Raw genomic sequence first — 18915 nt, 5'->3', positions numbered from 1 at the left:
TTGTTCTTGATCCAATCATTTTCTAATTTAGTACTGTTCATTCTTGACTTAAACACATTCCTTTTTGATATCTAACAGCGGTACCAGATGCTCCCGGAACACCTGACTGCACTCATGTAACAGGAAACAGTATCACTCTATGCTGGACAAGACCAAGACATGATGGAGGAAATGAGATTAAGCAATACATTCTTGAAAGACGAGAGAAGAAGAGCTTAAGATGGTTGAAGGTTTCCGCAAAGAGACCAATAACTGAACTAAGACACAGAGTTACAAATCTTACAGAAGGAAATGAATATGAATTCCGTGTTATGGCTGAAAATGGTGCTGGAATTGGACCTGCAAGTGGTACATCCAGATTGTTCAAGTGTAGAGAACCAACAAGTGCACCCAGTGCACCAACTTTAGTGAAGGTCATTGATTCCACAAAGACATCTGTTACTTTGGAATGGACAAAACCAGTGTTTGACGGTGGCATGGAAATCATTGGTTACATTATTGAGATGTGCAAGGCAAGCCTTGAGGAATGGCACAGAGTCAACAATCAGACTTGCATCCATACACATTACAAAGTAACAGAGTTAGAACCTGGTGAAGAATATAAATTCCGTGTTTGTGCAGTCAATGGTGCTGGCAAGGGAGAATTCTCTGAGACTCCTAATGTAGTACAAACTGTTGATAGACTGACTTCACCAGAAATTGATATAGATGCAAACTTCAAGCAGACACATATTGTGAAGAACGGCGGAACAGTCTCACTTAATATTCCCTTCCGTGGAAAGCCAGCCCCACTTGCCACATGGACAAAGGCAGATGGAGATCTTGGCATAATGGTGGATATTAATACCACAGACACATTCAGCACTTTGACAATTGAAAATTGCACCAGGTATGATGCTGGAAAGTATACACTCTCTCTTGAAAACAACAGTGGTCGTAAAGCTATTACATTAACAGTCAAAGTGTTGGACACACCTGGACCACCAGGACCTCTCTCATTCAAGGATGTGACAAGAGGTGCTCTGACACTCATGTGGGATGCACCATCCAATGATGGAGGTGCACGTGTTCATCATTACATTGTTGAGAAGCGAGAGGCAAGTCGATTAAGTTGGCAAGAGGTCAGTGAAAAGTGCACACGTCAAATCCTGAGAGTGACCAACCTTGATATTGGCGTAGCATACTTCTTCAGGGTTATCGCTGAAAATCAATTTGGCAAAGGTGAGCCATTTGAAATGACAGAGCCTATTATAGCCACAGAAGAGCCTGCACCACCTAAGCGACTGGATATCATTGATACTACATCCTCAACAGCCAGCTTAGTATGGATGAAGCCTGAGCATGATGGTGGAAGCCGTATTACTGGATACATTGTTGAGACTAGAAAGAAGGGCTCTGATCACTGGGTTGTAGGTGGTCAAACTAAATCTGTGAAAATGGTTCTTGAAGGCTTGGTTGAGAACACAGAATATGAGTTTCGTGTCAAGGCTCAGAATGATGCTGGCATTAGTCATCCACGAGATGCCCTAGCCTCTGTCATCATAAAGGAGCCACGTATTGAGCCAACAGCGGATCTCAGTGGCATAGATAAGCAGCTCATCACTTGCAAAACTGGAAATTCATTTGCCATTGATATTCCAATCAGTGGCAGACCAGCCCCCAAGGTAACATGGAAACTTGAAGAAATGAAACTCAAAGAAACAGACAGAGTCTCAATTAAGATTTCTAAAGGCAGAACCACTCTACTGGTTAAGGATGCCAAGAGAGGTGACAGTGGAAAGTATTATCTCATGCTTGAAAATTCAGCTGGATCAAAGACATTCACTGTCACCGTCATTGTCTTTGGTAGACCGACCCCACCAATTGGACCTGTTAAGGTTTCAGGAATATCATCAGAATCCTGTGTATTGACTTGGGAAGAACCTACAGATGATGGTGGAACGGACATAACCAATTATATTGTTGAGAAACGCGAGTCTGGCTCCACCACATGGCAGGTTGTGAATTCAAGTGTGAAACGGACCACTATCAAAGTAACTCATCTCACTAAGTACATGGAGTACACTTTCAGAGTCTGTGCTGAGAACAAGTTTGGTGTTAGCAAGTCTATTGAATCTCAAGCTATTGTTGCTGAGCATCCATTCAGTAAGTATTTGGTATTGTATATAACTTTATCCATTGATGAAATGGAACATAAACAATTCAGTATTTATTTTTGTTGTCTCCTGTCTGACAAATGTTACATTTCTGTTTTCAGTTTCACCAAGCCCACCAACCCGCCCAGATGTAGTTTCAGTGTCTGCTAATGCAATTTCTATCCGCTGGGATGTGCCATATAATGATGGTGGAAGCCAAGTAACTGGATACTGGATTGAGAAGAAAGAGCGTAACACCATTCTGTGGGTGAGGGAGAACAAGATTCCTTGCCTTGAGTGTCACTACAAGGTCTCCAGCCTTATTGAGGGCCTTGAGTATCAGTTCAGAGTATATGCAATGAACATTGCTGGTTTGAGTAAAGCAAGTGAACCATCAAGGCCAGTACTGGCTCTAAATCCAGTTGGTAAGTTTTTTGTTACTTTCTACTATCTTTTATGTGTTATTTTTATTCTTAATATTTAATATTCTTAGTATTCTTAGTATTCTTTTATTCTTAGTGCTTAATATTTATCACATGTTTTTGTCTGCATTTTCAGATCCACCTGGCAAACCAGAGGTTTATGATGTAACCAAGACCTCGGTGTCTATTAAATGGTCTATACCATTCAATGACGGTGGCAGCAAGATTGTTGGATATGTTGTTGAACGCAGGGCATCCAGTGATGATGAAGAAGCTCGTTGGTTAAAGTGCAACTACACTACAATCACAGAAAACTTCTTCACTATTACATCACTCCACGAGGGAGAGGAGTATGAATTCCGTGTTATTGCCAGAAATGGTGCTGGAGTCCACAGTAAACCATCTGAATCGACAGGATTTCTCACATGCAAAGATGAATATAGTAAGATGGTTTCCTTAATTGATGCATGCTTACAGTATGTGTAGAAACACACATATACTGTTTTGAATATGTGTTAATATATGTTATTTATTTTTTTCAGCACCACCAAAGGCTGAGCTGGACAGTAAACTTGTGGGTGAGACAATCACTATTAGAGCAGGATCAGACCTTGTTCTTGATGCTGCTGTTGGTGGAAAACCAGAGCCTAAGGTTTTTTGGGCCAAGGGTGATAAGGAGCTGGATCTTGGAGAGAAATACTCACTGACGTACACAAGTACAAGAGCGATGGCAATCATTAAGTCATGTGATAGAAATGATACTGGAAGATACATCCTTACTGTGAAGAATGCAAGTGGAATCAAAACAGCTGCTGTCAATGTTAAAGTACTTGGTACGAACATAATAAATCACATGTTTCAGTCAAAATACCATTTATTGGATGTATATTTAATGAGAAAATCTTTTATATTTAAGATACACCTGGTCCACCTGAGGGAACAATAACAATCAGCAGGGTCACAGAGGAGAAATGTTCAGTTTCCTGGAAGATCCCTTTCGAGGATGGTGGAGATCATGTCACTCATTATATTGTTGAAAGACGTGAGACCAGCAGACTCAACTGGGTCATCATGGAAAATGAATGCAAGACTCTGTCTTGTGTCAGCACAAAACTGATCAAGAACAATGAGTACATTTTCCGTGTCAGAGGTGTAAATAAGTATGGGCCCGGTGTGCCCCTAGAGTCTGAACCAGTTATTGCAAGAAATGCATACAGTACGTTTAATTATAATTATTATGTATTATTATGTATTGTTTCCATTAATAATTGAGGTTTACCTACAGGACCAAGGATAAAATATTAACATTAGTTTGTAATTTACATTAAAGCTGTTCCAACACCTCCTGGAGCACCAGAGATTACTGCTGTTGGAAAAGAGCATGTCATTATTGAGTGGCTTAAGCCAGAGAGTGATGGTGGAAGTGAAATCAAAAACTACCTTGTGGATAAACGTGAGACAAGCAGTGTCAGATGGACAAGAGTGAACAAAACCTACACCATTTATGATACACGCCTCAAGATCACTGGTCTCCTTGAGGGTAGCGATTATCAATTCCGTGTTGCAGCCGTCAATGCAGCTGGCACCAGCATTCCAAGTGATGCATCTCAGTATGCTCACTGTAGAGACCCAACATGTGAGTAACACTGACCTGCATGGCCCAAAAAAACGATTTAATGCATAGAATATAGTAACATGCTTAACCTGCCGTCATTTTACAGATACCCCAGCTCCACCGTCAGTTCCCCGTATTACAGACACCACAAAGCACAGTATTAGTATGACATGGACACGACCGATGTATGATGGCGGATCTGATGTCACGGGCTATGTTGTTGAAATTCTGGAGGAGGGAACAGAGCAATGGTATAGAGCCACCCAGAAGACCTTGATCAGTACCGAGTACACAGTAACTGGTCTGGCAAGTAACAAAAAGTACAGCTTCAGAGTGGCTGCAGTCAATGATATGGGTACTGGAGAATTCAGTGAAGGCAGTATTGAGGCTGCACCTTCAGAAAGAATTGGTAAGTTTTTTAAAATAATGGTCAATAGTGATGTGCAAAGACCTCGCGTTCCTGCACACCACTGATGGTCAAACTAATTTCTGCTCCTAAAGGCCTATTTTTTTATGTGGAATTACTGCATAAAATCTGTTATTGTTATCTTTTCAGAAATTCCTGATATTGAACTACCTGATGAACTGAAGAAAACCGTTTGCATCAGAGCTGGCAACACTTTACGTCTTCATGTAACTACAAATGGAAGACCCGCACCAGTTGTTACCTGGAGAAAGCCTGGAATTGACCTACAATCCCGTGGATTCATAGATACTACAGAAAACACTACAACTTTAATAGTGGAGAAGGTACATCGTTATGATGCTGGAAAATACACAATAGAGGCAGAGAATCCATCTGGCAAGAAAATAGTTACCATTCTTGTCAAGATTTATGGTAAGTACATGTATGCAATTAATAATGAATACTGTGCATTCACTTATATTAAATAGGCTAAGTCGTTTGTAACTTGAGCAACCAACGCTTAAAACGGTTTAAAAATTGTCTTGTAGATACTCCTGGACCATGTGCTGCAGTAAAGGTTAAAGATTACACAAAAGAGTCTGTTGTAATCACATGGGATGTGCCTACTGTTGATGGAGGTGCTCACATCAACAACTACATAATTGAGAAGCGTGAAGCTTCAATGAAATCTTACAAGACTGTGACAACAGAATGCAAGAAGACATTATACAGAATCACTGGGCTGGAAGAAGGAACACAATACTTCTTTAGAGTATTGCCTGAGAACATATATGGTATTGGAGAACCTTGTGAAATTACAGATGCAGTACTGGTTTGTGAAGTTCCATCTGTTCCTCAAGATCTGTATGTCATTGATACCACAAAGTCTACTGTCATACTTGGATGGGAAAAACCACTTCACGATGGTGGCAGCAGACTTTCTGGCTATGTCATCGAAGCGTGCAAAACTGGAAGTGACCGCTGGATGAATGCTGCTAATGTGAAATCATCTGTGCTGCAGCACACAATTGTCTCACTGAATGAAAATGAGCAATATCTCTTCAGAATCAGAGCTCAAAATAGCAGAGGTGTCAGTGAGCCCAGAGATCTCATGACACCTGTAACAATACAAGAACAGAGAGGTACGATATCATTAAAAACTGCTAAATGAAATGAGGAACAGTCAAAAAATTATTTTCATATTATTTATTGTCTGTTTGAAAGGTTAATTATTGTTATTTCTATTTTCATTACAGTTATGCCAAAGATTGACTTGACTGGCATCCCACAAAAGATTGTCAGTGTGCCAGCTGGTAAGCCAATTGTGCTCAACATTCCCATTAAAGGTCGACCCATACCAGTCTGTTCATGGTTCTTTGGTGGAGTCAAAATGAAGGACAAGCTTGACCGCATCAAGATTGAGACAACTGCTAAATTTACCAAATTGACAGTCCGTGAAACCACAATTTATGATACTGGTGACTATTCTCTTGAAGTGAAAAATGTCACTGGAACAGCAACTGAGGTCATCAAAGTTATCATTCTTGGTGAGAATTTTACATTTTACTTTTCCGTACAGGTTTTACAGGTATACAAGCTACATTTGAAGAATTTTTTTGAAATTGACCAAATATATTTCTTTCCTAGATAAACCTGGAGTACCTGTTGGGCCCATGAAAATTGATGAGGTTGATGCCACATCAGTCACCTGCAGCTGGGAACCACCACAGAAAGATGGAGGTGCAAATGTCAGTGGCTATGTTGTTGAGCAGCGTGATGCACATCGACCTGGATGGATGCCTGTGTCTGAATCTGTCACAAGAAACACGTTCAAGTTTACAAGACTTGTGGAGGGAACTGAATATGTATTCCGTGTGGCTGCAACAAATCGTTTTGGTTTTGGCGGGTTCTTGCAATCTGACGTTGTTGAGTGCAAGAGTGTCAAAAGTATGTTTTTTTTTTTTTCCTACTTCAGGTGTTTTCTATTTATATTTACGTTATTTAAAAATGAAAGTATTAAATTAGTCTCATATCCTTTTTTTCTAGCTGTACCTGGAGCACCAAGCACACCTGAAATACTTGATGTGTCTCATGATGGCATGACCCTTATTTGGACACCACCTGAGGATAATGGTGGTTCTACTATTGCTGGCTACATTATTGAGCGCAAAGAGGCTGCGTCCGACAGATGGCTTCGCATCAATAAGAATCCAGTTACCATGACAAGATACAGAACCACAGGACTTATTGAGGGCCTTGAATATGAGTATAGAGTGACAGCTATCAACTCTAGAGGAACCGGAAAACCAAGTGCAAACTCTAAACCAACTATTGCAATGGATCCTATCGGTATGTACAAAGGAACAACACAAGCTTGTAAAAATGTAAGTAAATCAGTTGTCAGTAGACCAAACATGACCAATGTGTTCAACTTTCCTCTTAAACAGAGCCTCCTGGTATTCCACTGAATCCAAGAGTCACAGATACCACAAGAACATCAGTTTCGCTTGCCTGGTCTTCTCCAGAGGAAGAGGGTGGTGCTGCTATAACTGGCTATCTGATTGAGATGCAGAAGGTTGACCAGGTTGAATGGACAAAATGCAACACAACACCAACAAAGATTTGTGAATACACTTTGACACATATGCCCCAGGGAGCTGAATACAAGTTCCGTGTGTTGGCATGTAATGCTGGTGGAGCTGGAGAACCAGCTGAGATTTCAGGAGTGGTCAAAGTTACAGAAATGCTTGGTAAGAGAAAATACCTAACAATGGGAATAATCATTTGTTATTATAAACATATGTACACATACAAACTGTATTTATTCTTTCATACATGTATATGGCAGTGCATTTTTGTAATGTAAGAACTGTATTTTCTTTTCAGAATATCCTGATTATGAGCTGGATAAAATCTACCAGGAAGGCTATGTTGTCAGACAAGGAGGAGTCATTAGATTATCTGTGCCCATCAAGGGCAAACCCTTCCCAATATGCAAGTGGACAAAGGAAGGTCGCGACATTTCTCACAGAGCTATGATTGCAACCAGTGAAGAACGTACTGAGCTTGTGATCAAGGAGGCCCACAGAGATGACACTGGCACCTATGACCTTGTGTTGGAAAACAAATGTGGAAAGAAGGCTGTCTATATTAAGGTTAAAGTAATTGGACGGCCAGATCCACCCGAGGGTCCTCTTGAATTTGATGATATTCAGGCACGTTCAGTCAGAGTGAGCTGGAGACCGCCTTCAGATGATGGTGGCTCTGATATCTTTGGTTACATTGTGGAGAGGCGAGAGGTGCCTAAAGCAGCTTGGTACACTGTGGACTCACGTGTGGTTGATACATCACTTGTGGTCAAGGGACTGAAGGAAAATGTTGAATATCACTTCAAGGTTACAGCAGAGAACCAGTTTGGTATAAGCAAATCCCTCAAATCTGATGAATCTGTTACACCAAAGACACCTCTTTGTAAGCATTTCTATTTATTTATTTTTAATTTTCTTAAGAACCACTTTTAAATTATTGAAAATCACACTAATTATTATATATTGTTTTATTCGTTTTGCATAAAGGTCCTCCAGAACCTCCTAGTTTCCCTCCAGAAATCATGGATGTTACAAAGACCACAATTGGCCTGTCCTGGTCAAGACCCAAGGATGATGGTGGATCTCGTGTCACTGGATACTATGTTGAGAGAAGAGAGATTTCCACTGAGAAGTGGGTGCGTCATAACAAGACACATATCACAACAACAATGTATACTCTCACTGGTCTCATCCCTGATGCAGAGTACCAGTTCCGTGTGATTGCTCAAAATGATATTGGTCAAAGTGAGCCTGGACCTGTATCTGAGTCAGTTGTATGCAAAGATCCATTTGGTACGTAACCCTCCCTTCTCCCTTCCAAAGAAGTTAATAATTTTCCTAAATAAAAACTAAAGTATTTTTACATCCTTAATCTATTCTTTGTGTTCAACAGATAAACCAGGCCAACCCGGTGAGATTGACATCATCTCTATAGCCAAGGACTGCATAACCATTCACTGGTTGCGTCCTGAATCCGATGGTGGAAAAGAAATCCTTGGGTACTGGATTGAATACAGGCAAGCAGGGGAAAGTGCCTGGAAGAAATGCAACAAAGAGCGTTCCAAGGACAGACAGTTTACCATGGGTGGACTCATGGAAGCAACAGAGTATGAATTCAGAGTGTTTGCTGAAAATGAAACTGGACTGAGTAGACCAAGAAGAACAGCAATGGGCATTAAAACAAAACTGAGTGGTAAGTTAATTAAATTTTATTTCTTTTTCTGAAAAATACATTAACAAAGTATGCAACGTGACTAACATGTTCAATTGATCCTCTAGTTGGAGAGGCTCCATGCCTGAAAGAGGAAATTAAAGATACTACCACTAAACTAGGAGAATCTGGAACAATGACATGCCAAATTATTGGAAGACCTCTTCCTGAAATTAAGTGGTATAGATATGGAAAGGAGTTGATCCAGAGCCGAAAATACAAGATGAGCTCTGATGGCCGAAACCACTCTATAACAGTGTCAACAGATGAACAAGAAGATGAGGGCATGTACACATGCAGAGCCGTCAATGAGGCAGGTGAAATTGAGACGAGTGGCAAGCTCCTATTGCAGGCTGCACCGCAATTCCATCCTGGATTCCCATTGAAGGAGAAATACTATGCTGGTTGTGGAACAAGCCTACGTCTCCATGTCGTCTACATTGGTCGCCCTATTCCACAAATAATGTGGTTCTATGGCAAGAAGCCTCTCAATCCATCTGAGAATGTAATAATAGAAAACACAGAAAGTTACACTCACTTAGTAATCAGAAATGTCCAGCGTAAGACCAATGCTGGAAGATATAAGGTACAAATGAGCAACAAATTTGGCACAGTGGACACTACCCTCCGTGTTGAAATCCAAGGTAAATTAAGGTTCATTTTTAAACAGATAAACACTGAAATACCAATAGACTTGTTTGCATGAAATATATTTGCAAATGTAAAAAATAATCTCCCTGACTTTTCAGATAAACCTCTCATGCCTGAAGGACCAATCGTTGTTGATGCTCTCTTGAAGAGTGCTGTGATCATTAGCTGGAAACCACCTAAGGATGATGGTGGATCAATGATCACAAATTACATTGTAGAGAAACGTGAAGCAAAAGAGGGTGAGCAGTGGCATCTTGTGTCTTCAGCTATCCCAGGAACCACATGTCGTGTTCCAAACCTCATTGAGAGTGCTGGATATTACTTCCGGGTTTCTGCACAGAATCAGTATGGAATTAGTGAACCTCTTGAGATACCTTCTGTTGTGATTATCAAGAGTCCATTCGGTAAGTTTCATGAATTGGTGGTCTTTAAATAGTAGTCTAATATATATATATATATATATATATATATATATATATATATATATATATATCAATAAATTAGCATGAAACACAAAAGGATAGATTGTCAAATCCATTAAATGTAATCCTCTTTATTTTTTAAAACAGAGAAACCTGGAGTCCCACAACAGCCATTTGTTTCTTCTGTAACAAAGGATTCATGTGTTGTTTCTTGGAAAGCACCAGCCAGTGATGGGGGTGCCAAAATTAAGAACTATTACCTTGAAAAAAGAGAGAAGAAACAGAACAAATGGATTACAGTTACTTCAGAAGAAATCCGCGAGACATCTTACACTGTTAAAGGCCTTCTTGAAGGTTTCGAATATGAATTCCGTGTCAAATGTGAAAATATTGGTGGAGAGAGTGACTGGAGTGAGATTTCAGAACCAGTCATTCCAAAATCAGATACAGCTCTCCGTGCCCCATTCTTCAAGGAAGAATTGAGGGACATGTGTGTCAAATACAGGGCAAATGCCACATTTGTCACAAAGGTTATTGGACATCCCAAGCCAGTGGTTAAATGGTACAAGAACGGCAAAGAAATTTTCCCTGATGGAGAGAAAATAAAGGTCCAAGAATTCAAGGGGGGTTACTTCCAACTTGTTATCAGCAATGCTGATGAGAATGATGCAGCTGTTTACCAAATTAGAGCTACTAACCAGCTTGGATCAATCTCCACAAGTATGAACCTAGAGGTTGAGGGTAAGTATTTCTGGTGGTTTGTTTTTTAACATGTTATTCAACCTCAAAAACAATTCAAAGTACTTTTTAAAAAATATCTTTATACATTTATCATTCTGCATGACTGTTTAGAATGTACTATTCCATATTAAGTTTTGTCTTATCATTTACTTTTCTTTTTTTTTCTAGTTCCTGCCAAAATTTACTTACCATTACATCTCCAAGGCATGGGAGCTGTTCATGCCATTCGTGGTGAAGTGGTTACAATCAAGATTCCAATTAGTGGAAAACCTGATCCTATAGTCACATGGCAAAAGGGACAAGAGATTATTAATAATACAGCTTATCATCAAGTCATTCTCACAAGATCATTCACCTCCCTGGTGTTCCAAAAGGGAGTACAAAGGAAGGATTCCGGCTACTACATAATTTGTGCCAAAAATCGATTTGGCGTGGATAAGCAGACAGTTGAACTTGATGTTGCTGATGTCCCTGATCCACCAAAGGATGTTAAAGTCAGTGATATTAGCAGAGACACACTCACCCTCATTTGGAGTCCTGGAAATGATGGAGGAAGTGAAATTATCAATTACATTATAGAAAAGTGCCCTACCACTGGGGACAGATGGATTCGTGTTGCTCAGACTCCTGAGCCCCAATACACCGTGATGAGTCTCTTTGGCAAAACAAAATACCAGTTCCGTGTGATTGCAGAAAACCGATTTGGCTTGAGTGATCCATCTGCGCCAACGGACCCTGTGACTACAAAAGAAGACAAGTTAGCCATTCGAAACTATGATGAAGAAGTAGATGAAACAAGAGTGGTTACAAAGGAGGAGGCACCACATTCAAAAGTCAAGCTTGTGCCAACTCTCTACACAATCTCTGAGGAACTTGCACGCAATGGACAGTTTGGCATTGTCCATCGCTGTATTGAAATTAGCTCTAAGAAGACATTCTTGGCTAAATTTATCAAAGTTAAAGATGCAGATAGAGAACTGGTTGCAAGAGAAATTGAGACACTTAACATTGCAAGACATAAAAACATTCTGTATCTTCATGAATCCTTTGATAGCCTGGAAGAATATGTCCTGATATATGAATTCATGTCTGGTATGGACATCTTTGAGCGCCTTGGTACAAACTTTGACCTCACAGAGCAAGAAATCGTTTGTTATATGAGACAAGTCTGTGGAGCCCTGAAGTTCCTCCATAGTCGCAACTATTGTCATTTTGATATCAGACCTGATAACATTGTTTATTCCACAAGGAAGAGCAATACAATCAAGATAATTGAAATGGGTCAAGCTAGGTTGCTTACACCTGGAGAAAACATCAGGATTCAGTTCACTGCCCCTGAGTACTATGCACCTGAAATCCACAACAGTGATTTTGTAACCACTGCCACTGACATGTGGTCTGTAGGTGTTCTTGCATATGTCCTTCTTAGCGGACTTAATCCATTTGCTGCTGAATCACATCAGAAAATGGTTGAGCACATTTCAAATGCAGAGTATTTGTTTGATAGTGAAGCCTTTAAAGAGACCAGCCTTGAGGGTATGGACTTTGTCGACAGACTCCTGACTAAAGACGGCAAGCTGCGTATGACTGCCTCCGAAGCTTTGGAGCACCCTTGGCTCAAGATGAAATTGGAACATATTAGTTCAAAGGTCATCAAGACTTTGAGACACAGAAGATACTACCAATCCCTGGTGAAAAAGGAATGGAGCACTGTTGTTTCAGCAGCACGTGTTGCCTATGGTGGTGGCTACAGAAACCAGAGAAATGTTTCCATTGGTAGAGTGAAAATTGGACATCCTGAACAAGGCTTGAGAGCGGGTCCTGTCATGCATGGATCTGCTGAAGAGGGAGGACATGTCAGGTTTGTTTGCTGCATTGAAAACTACGATAGAAACACTGAAGTGACCTGGTACTTTGGGTCCCGCAAACTGATTGCAAGCCACAAATATGAAATCAGTTATGCTAATGGAGTTGCTAGCATCTATGTTAAAGACATTGAAGAATGTGATGATGGATTATATAGATGCAAGGTTGTCAGTGAAGACAGGGAGGACAATGCCTATGCTGAGTTGTTTGTTGAGACTGTTCGGTCCTACCGTGAATACTATCTGGGACGCTCACTCAAGAAACCAAGGCGTAGAATTGACAAAACCAAAATTTTGCAGAGGCCACCAGAGTTTACTTTGCCATTATACAACCGTGCAGCATACATTGGTGAAGATGTACGCTTTGGTGTAACCATAACAGTCCATCCAGAGCCAAGTGTTACATGGTTAAAGGCTGGGCACAGAATCAAACCAGATCCTAAAAAATACACATTCACAAGTGACAAGGGTCTTTATCAACTCATGATACACAATCTTGACCTCAGTGATGATGCTGAATACACTGTTGTAGCAAACAACAAGTTTGGTGAGGATAGTTGCAAGGCACGTCTCACTGTGACACCACACTTACTTGCTGAGGACACTATGAGACCAATGTTCAAACGTCTCTTAGCCAATATTGAGTGTGTTGAGGGGCAAAGTGTTCGCTTTGACTTGAGAGTATCAGGAACCCCAGCACCAACTCTGAAATGGGAGAAAAATGGCAAACCTCTTGAGTTCAGACCACAAGTTGAAGTCGTTCTAGAGGACGTAGACTATCATGTTCTACATATCAGAGAAACCCTCATAGAAGATTCAGGCACATACAGAGTCACTGCAACAAATACAGCTGGATCAGCAAGTTGTCAAGCTACTCTCAAAGTTGAACGCCTGACATACACAAGGAGGGAGTTCAAGAGTGAGGAAGAGAGGCAGAAATATGTTAGAAACCAAATAGAAAAGACACTGAAAATGGCACAACAGTTCTCAACAGCAGAGGTTGTTACACTCAATCCTGTAGCACAGGAGGCTTTGAAGGAAGCTGCTGAATTATATAAACCTGCAGTGAGCACCAAGAATGTGCAGGGTGAGTTTGACATCTCTGATAAAGAGGATCAGGAAATAAAGAAAATAAAAGAAGAAGATAAGAAGATGCGTATGCCTTATGAAATCCCTGAAGCTCGTGCACATGATCCAACTGTTCTTTGTGAAGATAACTTGATCAAATACTTTGTGCCGTTATCTGACATGAAATGGTACAAGAAACTCCGTGACCAATATGAGATTCCTGAGAGAATGGAAAGAATTGTTCAGAAGAGACAGAGGCGTATTCGTCTTTCCAGATGGGAGCAATTTTATGTCATGCCACTGCCTAGAATAAGTGATCAGTACAGACCAAAGTGGCGCATTCCAAAACTTACGCAAGATGATTTAGAGACTGTTCGACCAGCAAGGCGATCACCATCCCCAGAATCTGAGGCATCATTCAGACTGAGAAGACGCTCACTAGGAGATCTTTCCGATGAGGAGCTCCTCGAGGGTGAGGACTATCTGACAATAAAGAGAACTGAAAAAGAGAGGCAAGAGCTTGATGAAGAACTAGAACTTGGCTTCTCTGCCTCCCCACCCAGTGGAAGCCCTGTACGTTTTGAGCTGTCTGCACTGCGTCGTGCCTCACCAAAACCTGTTCACAAAGCTGAAATGAGACGTGTAGAAGAGACCATACATGTAACAAAAACTGAGCAAGCTCGAGGCTCTCCTCCTCCCATTTCATATTTCTTGAGAAGGAGGAGATCCTTGTCTCCAACATACATTGAACTGATGCGTCCTGTCTCTGAGCTCGTCAGACAACCCCGTGCACGCATCTCAACAGAGGCTGAAGTTGAACTCATTGAAAGAAGATCACCCACCCCTGAGAGAACACGCCCTCGATCACCAAGTCCTGTATCCACTGAGAGAAGATCTTCCAGATCCTCCTCTAGATTTGAAAGGTCTGCAAGATTTGACATCATGTCTAGATATGAAGCAAGAAAAGCAGCTCTCAAATCTGAGCGCAAGTACCAGGTTGTGACTCAGCAACCCTTCAGTCTTGACCATGCTCCACGTATCACAGTAAGAATCCGTTCTCACCGTGTACCATGTGGTCAAAACACTAAATTCACTTTGAATGTTCAATCAAAGCCAGATGCTGATATCCAGTGGTTCCATAATGGACAACAAATACAAGAGAGCAGCAAATACCAGTTCACAAATATGAGTGGAGTTCTATCTCTCCAAATTAATGACTGTCAGGCAGAGGACAGTGGCACATATCGTGTTGTCTGCACAAATTCAAAGGGTGAGGCATCAGACTATGGAACTCTTGATGTTTCAGGTGGAGAGTTTACTACATACTCCTCAAGACGTAGAGACGAAGAGGCTCCGACACCATTTGTACCTGATATAACAAAAACTGATTATTATCATTCAACAACAATCAGAGCTTCCTCTGCCTCAAGAACTCATTTGGAGATCAAAGAAACCAAAACAAAACTAACTGATAGACGTGAAGTTTCTGCCTTTGAAAAATATGAATCTCAGAAGCTTGCATCATCTCCAATTAGATATGCATCCACTGAATACCTATCATCAGCTTCATATTCATCTTCTGAAATACATACAACATCTCAAAAACATGTGTCATCCGAATCAAAGATAAAAGAATCAGAAAAAACAACTGCTGAAGTATCAGTAAAGAAAGTTAAAGCTACGCTTTCAGCCAAAATACTCACAAAACCACAGTCTCTGACTGTATCTGAGGGTGACTCTGCACGATTTGTCTGTGATATTGATGGAGAGCCAGCACCATGTGTCACATGGATGCATGAGGGAAGAACAATTGTCTCTTCACACCGTATTCATGTGTCTACAACACAGTATAAGTCTGCTTTTGAAATTTCATCAGTTGAGTTTTCTGATGAAGGCAGCTATACTGTAGTAGTAGAAAATTTGGAAGGAAAGCAAGAGGCAAGGTTTACATTGACTATTCACAAACCAATACTTAAAGAGGAAGTTACACCTACACAAGTGAAGTCACTAGAACCTTCAGTGCCATCAGTTAAATCTCCAGTGCCATCAGCCACATCTCCAGTGCCATTAGTAAAGTCTCCAGAGCCCTCTGTGAAATCCCCAGTGCCATCACCAAAGTCTCCAGAGCCCTCTGTGAAATCCCCAGTGCCATCAGTAAAGTCTCCAGAACCTTTAGTGAAATCCCCTGTACCCTCAGTTAAATCTCCAGAGCCTTCATTAAAATCTCCTGTGCCCTCAGTAAAGTCTCCGGAACCCCAAATTAAATCACCAGAACCCACTGGTGTGAAATCTCCTGAACCTCGAATTAAATCTCCAGAGGGTATCAAATCCCCATTCAGAGTGAAGTCACCAGAGCCAGTTGGCTCTCTTCAGAGGGTAAAGTCTCCACCTCCTATTAAGTCTCCTGAACCAACCACCCCTCAAAGAGTAAAGTCTCCAACAGCTCTGAAGTCTCCTGAGCCAGTAGCTTCACCTGCCAGGGTAAAATCTCCACCTCCTGTTAAGTCTCCTGAGCCAGTTGCCTCCCCTCTGAGAGTTAAATCCCCTACAGGCCTTAAGTCTCCTGAACCTCAGAGAGCTAAATCCCCACCAACAGTCAAATCTCCTGAGCCGATTATGTCACCTAAAAGAGTTAAATCTCCACTTACAGTGAAATCCCCAACCCCATCAAAGGAAGCACCACCAAAGATCATTCAGCAACTCAAAGCTGAAGCTTATGAAGACAAAATTAAGATGATGTTTGTTGCTGAGAGCTCAGTAAGAGAAGTTGTGTGGTACAAGGACAGCAGAAAACTCAGTCAAAGTAGTCACTACCAGATTCATTCATCTGCAGATGGAACTTGCTGTCTCTATATATCTGATGTTTCTGAGAGTGACCAAGGGGAATACTCCTGTGAAATCATAAGTGAAGGAGGAGCAATGTCAAGAACATCATTCTCATTTCTTGGTCAAGTGTTTCAAGCAATCTACACAAAAGTAACTGCATTTGTGGCTACACATAAGGTTGTTCAAGGTAAATTTAATTTCCCATAAATTTTATTAAATTCTTATCCATTTAAAGTCTTGATGCCCATTCTCCTTAATGCTTTATTGTCTTCTTTTCCAGAATCTGTGTCTTCCCAAATACATGGGGGAAGTGAAATGATTCTTAAGAAGGAAAGTGCTGCTGTTAGCGGCATGCATGAAAGTTTTACTTCAAAATCCATCCACATGGAGAGCACAATGCAAGAAGCATCCTTCAGCAGCTCCTCAATGGCTGAGATGAAATTTGAAACTATGTCGATGTCTAGCTTATCCTCTATGACATCAGAGTCAGTATATGCAATGAGCTCAAGCAGTATAATGTCAAGTCATTCACATGTTGAAGAATCCTCAGTTAGAGCAGCCCTCCACAGTGCTCAAGGTAAGGAGCAGTTTAATTACAAACATGCATAAGAATTTGTAAAATAATGCTATATATATATATATATATATATATATATATATATATATATATATATATATATATATATATATATTAATAATAATATAATTTTAAATAAATTTATATTTTATAGGCTTAGCTCCAAGAATTGAAGCTCTTCCTGAAGATATCAGCATTGAAACTGGAAAGGTTCTAACGGTGGCCTGTGCTTTCTCTGGAGAGCCAGCACCTCGTATTGAGTGGTCACGCAGTGGAAAGAAACTGCCTGGTGAAGAAGAAAGTAGCAGGTTCCATATTGACACCACAGAAGACCTGACCACACTCATCATCACTGGTGTGAAAGAGAGTGATGCTGGGGCATACACACTCAAACTTTCCAATGAGCATGGATCTGACATGGCAACTGTTACCATCAGTATTCGATCAAAGTAAAGCCATAATTTATACCCCCAACCCTTTCTTCATTAAGCGACTTTGTATTTTTTAAATGAAATGAAAAAAAATCTTGATAAGTTACCTGGATATCTGTTCCTGTAAATATAAACTATTTTTATACCAAACCTGACATTAATTTATGCCAATCTAGACTTAAGTCTAAAGTATTATAAAATGTGCCATATTGGATAATTATGACTTAGGATTTTTGATCCAATTTTCTGTGACATGTACATAATGTATATAGCCGAATTTAACGGTTATGGAAAATGTATGAATTGTTATTTATAACAATATTAACTGAAACAAATGGAACTAAATGTTTATCAGGAGAAAGTTTCACATGGAACGAATACCCTGATAAACCTGAAACTAAACTCTGTGCCTCAACAATAAGTTGAAGTCTTAAGATTGCCTCAACAGGTAGAGAGGCTCCCTGTTGACGTTACACTAAATCTGAGAGACTAAGTTATGCTTGCATGTTTACACGTGCAGTGATATTATAACCATACTCTTATGCATTGTTACTTGAACGTAAGGCCTTGAGTGTTGTTTGCATTTTACCCTCATGTAAGCAGGGCAACTAGGCCTTGTGTTCTGACTGACTATGTCATACCACCATTTTAATGACATGCTCAAGGTGCGAGCGGCCTGCACTTTATGAGCAAAAATGTTTAATGTGCTCTGTTTCTGGCAAGGGACTGCTTGAATAAACTTTCAAAATGAACATCTCCTGGCCAATAACGGAAGTATATCTTGTACTTCCTTGCAGAAACAGAGCCTCCTCTTGGAGGTTTGCTTTGAAGCATTGTGTGTTTGTGTGTTAGCTTTAGAATTCACCTTGTCACTTGTTGGGCAAATATCAAGAAAGTGTGCCGCAGTAACACCACCTGCTGTGCAACGAGAAAGAAACAGTTTAGTATCTTAATGCCCTGCACTTTGGTTTGATTTTATGTAGAATTGTAGAATTATATATATATGCAACCTCCTTGAGTATTAATGATTCAATAAAGCATGTTCTCAGCACTAAATTTTGTCCTTGTCTTTATTCGGAAGTTTCAATGTGTCTTGTTTAATTATGGCACAATGATTTATTCATTCTTTTATTATTCTTTTGGACAGTTTGTCTTCATTTTATAGGAAAGTGGAGCCTAGACAGGAAAGTAGTGTTGAAAGAGATGGAATAGGATTGAGGCACAACACAGACTCAAACAAGTGAATGTACACAGTCCACTTTGCAAAAGCGGCTATGTGTTTATTTATGACTATAACTAGGGGATGCACCAATACCGGGCCTGATACTGCGCTCGTGTAGCCTACTCATCAAAATGCTCTGATACCAACAACCAATACAACACGTGTACACAGTTTGTGTCCAGACAAAGAAACACTGACAACAGAATGGGGATAAAAAAAGAAGGCTGTCTATTAA

The 18915-nt window shown here is 40.4% G+C and overlaps 1 protein-coding gene across 1 annotated transcript in view; it reads left to right on the top strand.

The window, feature by feature from the left end:
• ttn.2 (titin, tandem duplicate 2) overlaps window positions 1-18514 on the top strand; it is a 169052-nt gene extending 150538 nt beyond the window's left edge. The window contains exons 218-239 of the mRNA XM_084122514.1: window positions 79-2145; window positions 2258-2560; window positions 2694-2999; window positions 3100-3390; window positions 3474-3773; window positions 3888-4193; window positions 4279-4581; window positions 4729-5010; window positions 5127-5720; window positions 5835-6125; window positions 6226-6525; window positions 6625-6927; window positions 7026-7328; window positions 7465-8049; window positions 8154-8459; window positions 8560-8859; window positions 8946-9521; window positions 9627-9932; window positions 10098-10691; window positions 10860-16637; window positions 16731-17027; window positions 17182-18514. Coding sequence (XP_083978640.1) covers window positions 79-2145; window positions 2258-2560; window positions 2694-2999; window positions 3100-3390; window positions 3474-3773; window positions 3888-4193; window positions 4279-4581; window positions 4729-5010; window positions 5127-5720; window positions 5835-6125; window positions 6226-6525; window positions 6625-6927; window positions 7026-7328; window positions 7465-8049; window positions 8154-8459; window positions 8560-8859; window positions 8946-9521; window positions 9627-9932; window positions 10098-10691; window positions 10860-16637; window positions 16731-17027; window positions 17182-17480 — 14990 coding nt within the window. The 3' untranslated portion in view covers window positions 17481-18514. The remainder of the gene's footprint in view (window positions 1-78; window positions 2146-2257; window positions 2561-2693; window positions 3000-3099; window positions 3391-3473; window positions 3774-3887; window positions 4194-4278; window positions 4582-4728; window positions 5011-5126; window positions 5721-5834; window positions 6126-6225; window positions 6526-6624; window positions 6928-7025; window positions 7329-7464; window positions 8050-8153; window positions 8460-8559; window positions 8860-8945; window positions 9522-9626; window positions 9933-10097; window positions 10692-10859; window positions 16638-16730; window positions 17028-17181) is intronic.
• Window positions 18515-18915: the final 401 nt, after the last annotated feature.

Source organism: Abramis brama, assembly GCF_963993115.1.
Source record: "Abramis brama genome assembly, chromosome: 8".
NCBI lineage: Eukaryota > Metazoa > Chordata > Actinopteri > Cypriniformes > Leuciscidae > Abramis > Abramis brama.
Note: the sequence above shows the minus strand (reverse complement) of the source record. Positions and strands in the feature narration are given on the sequence as shown.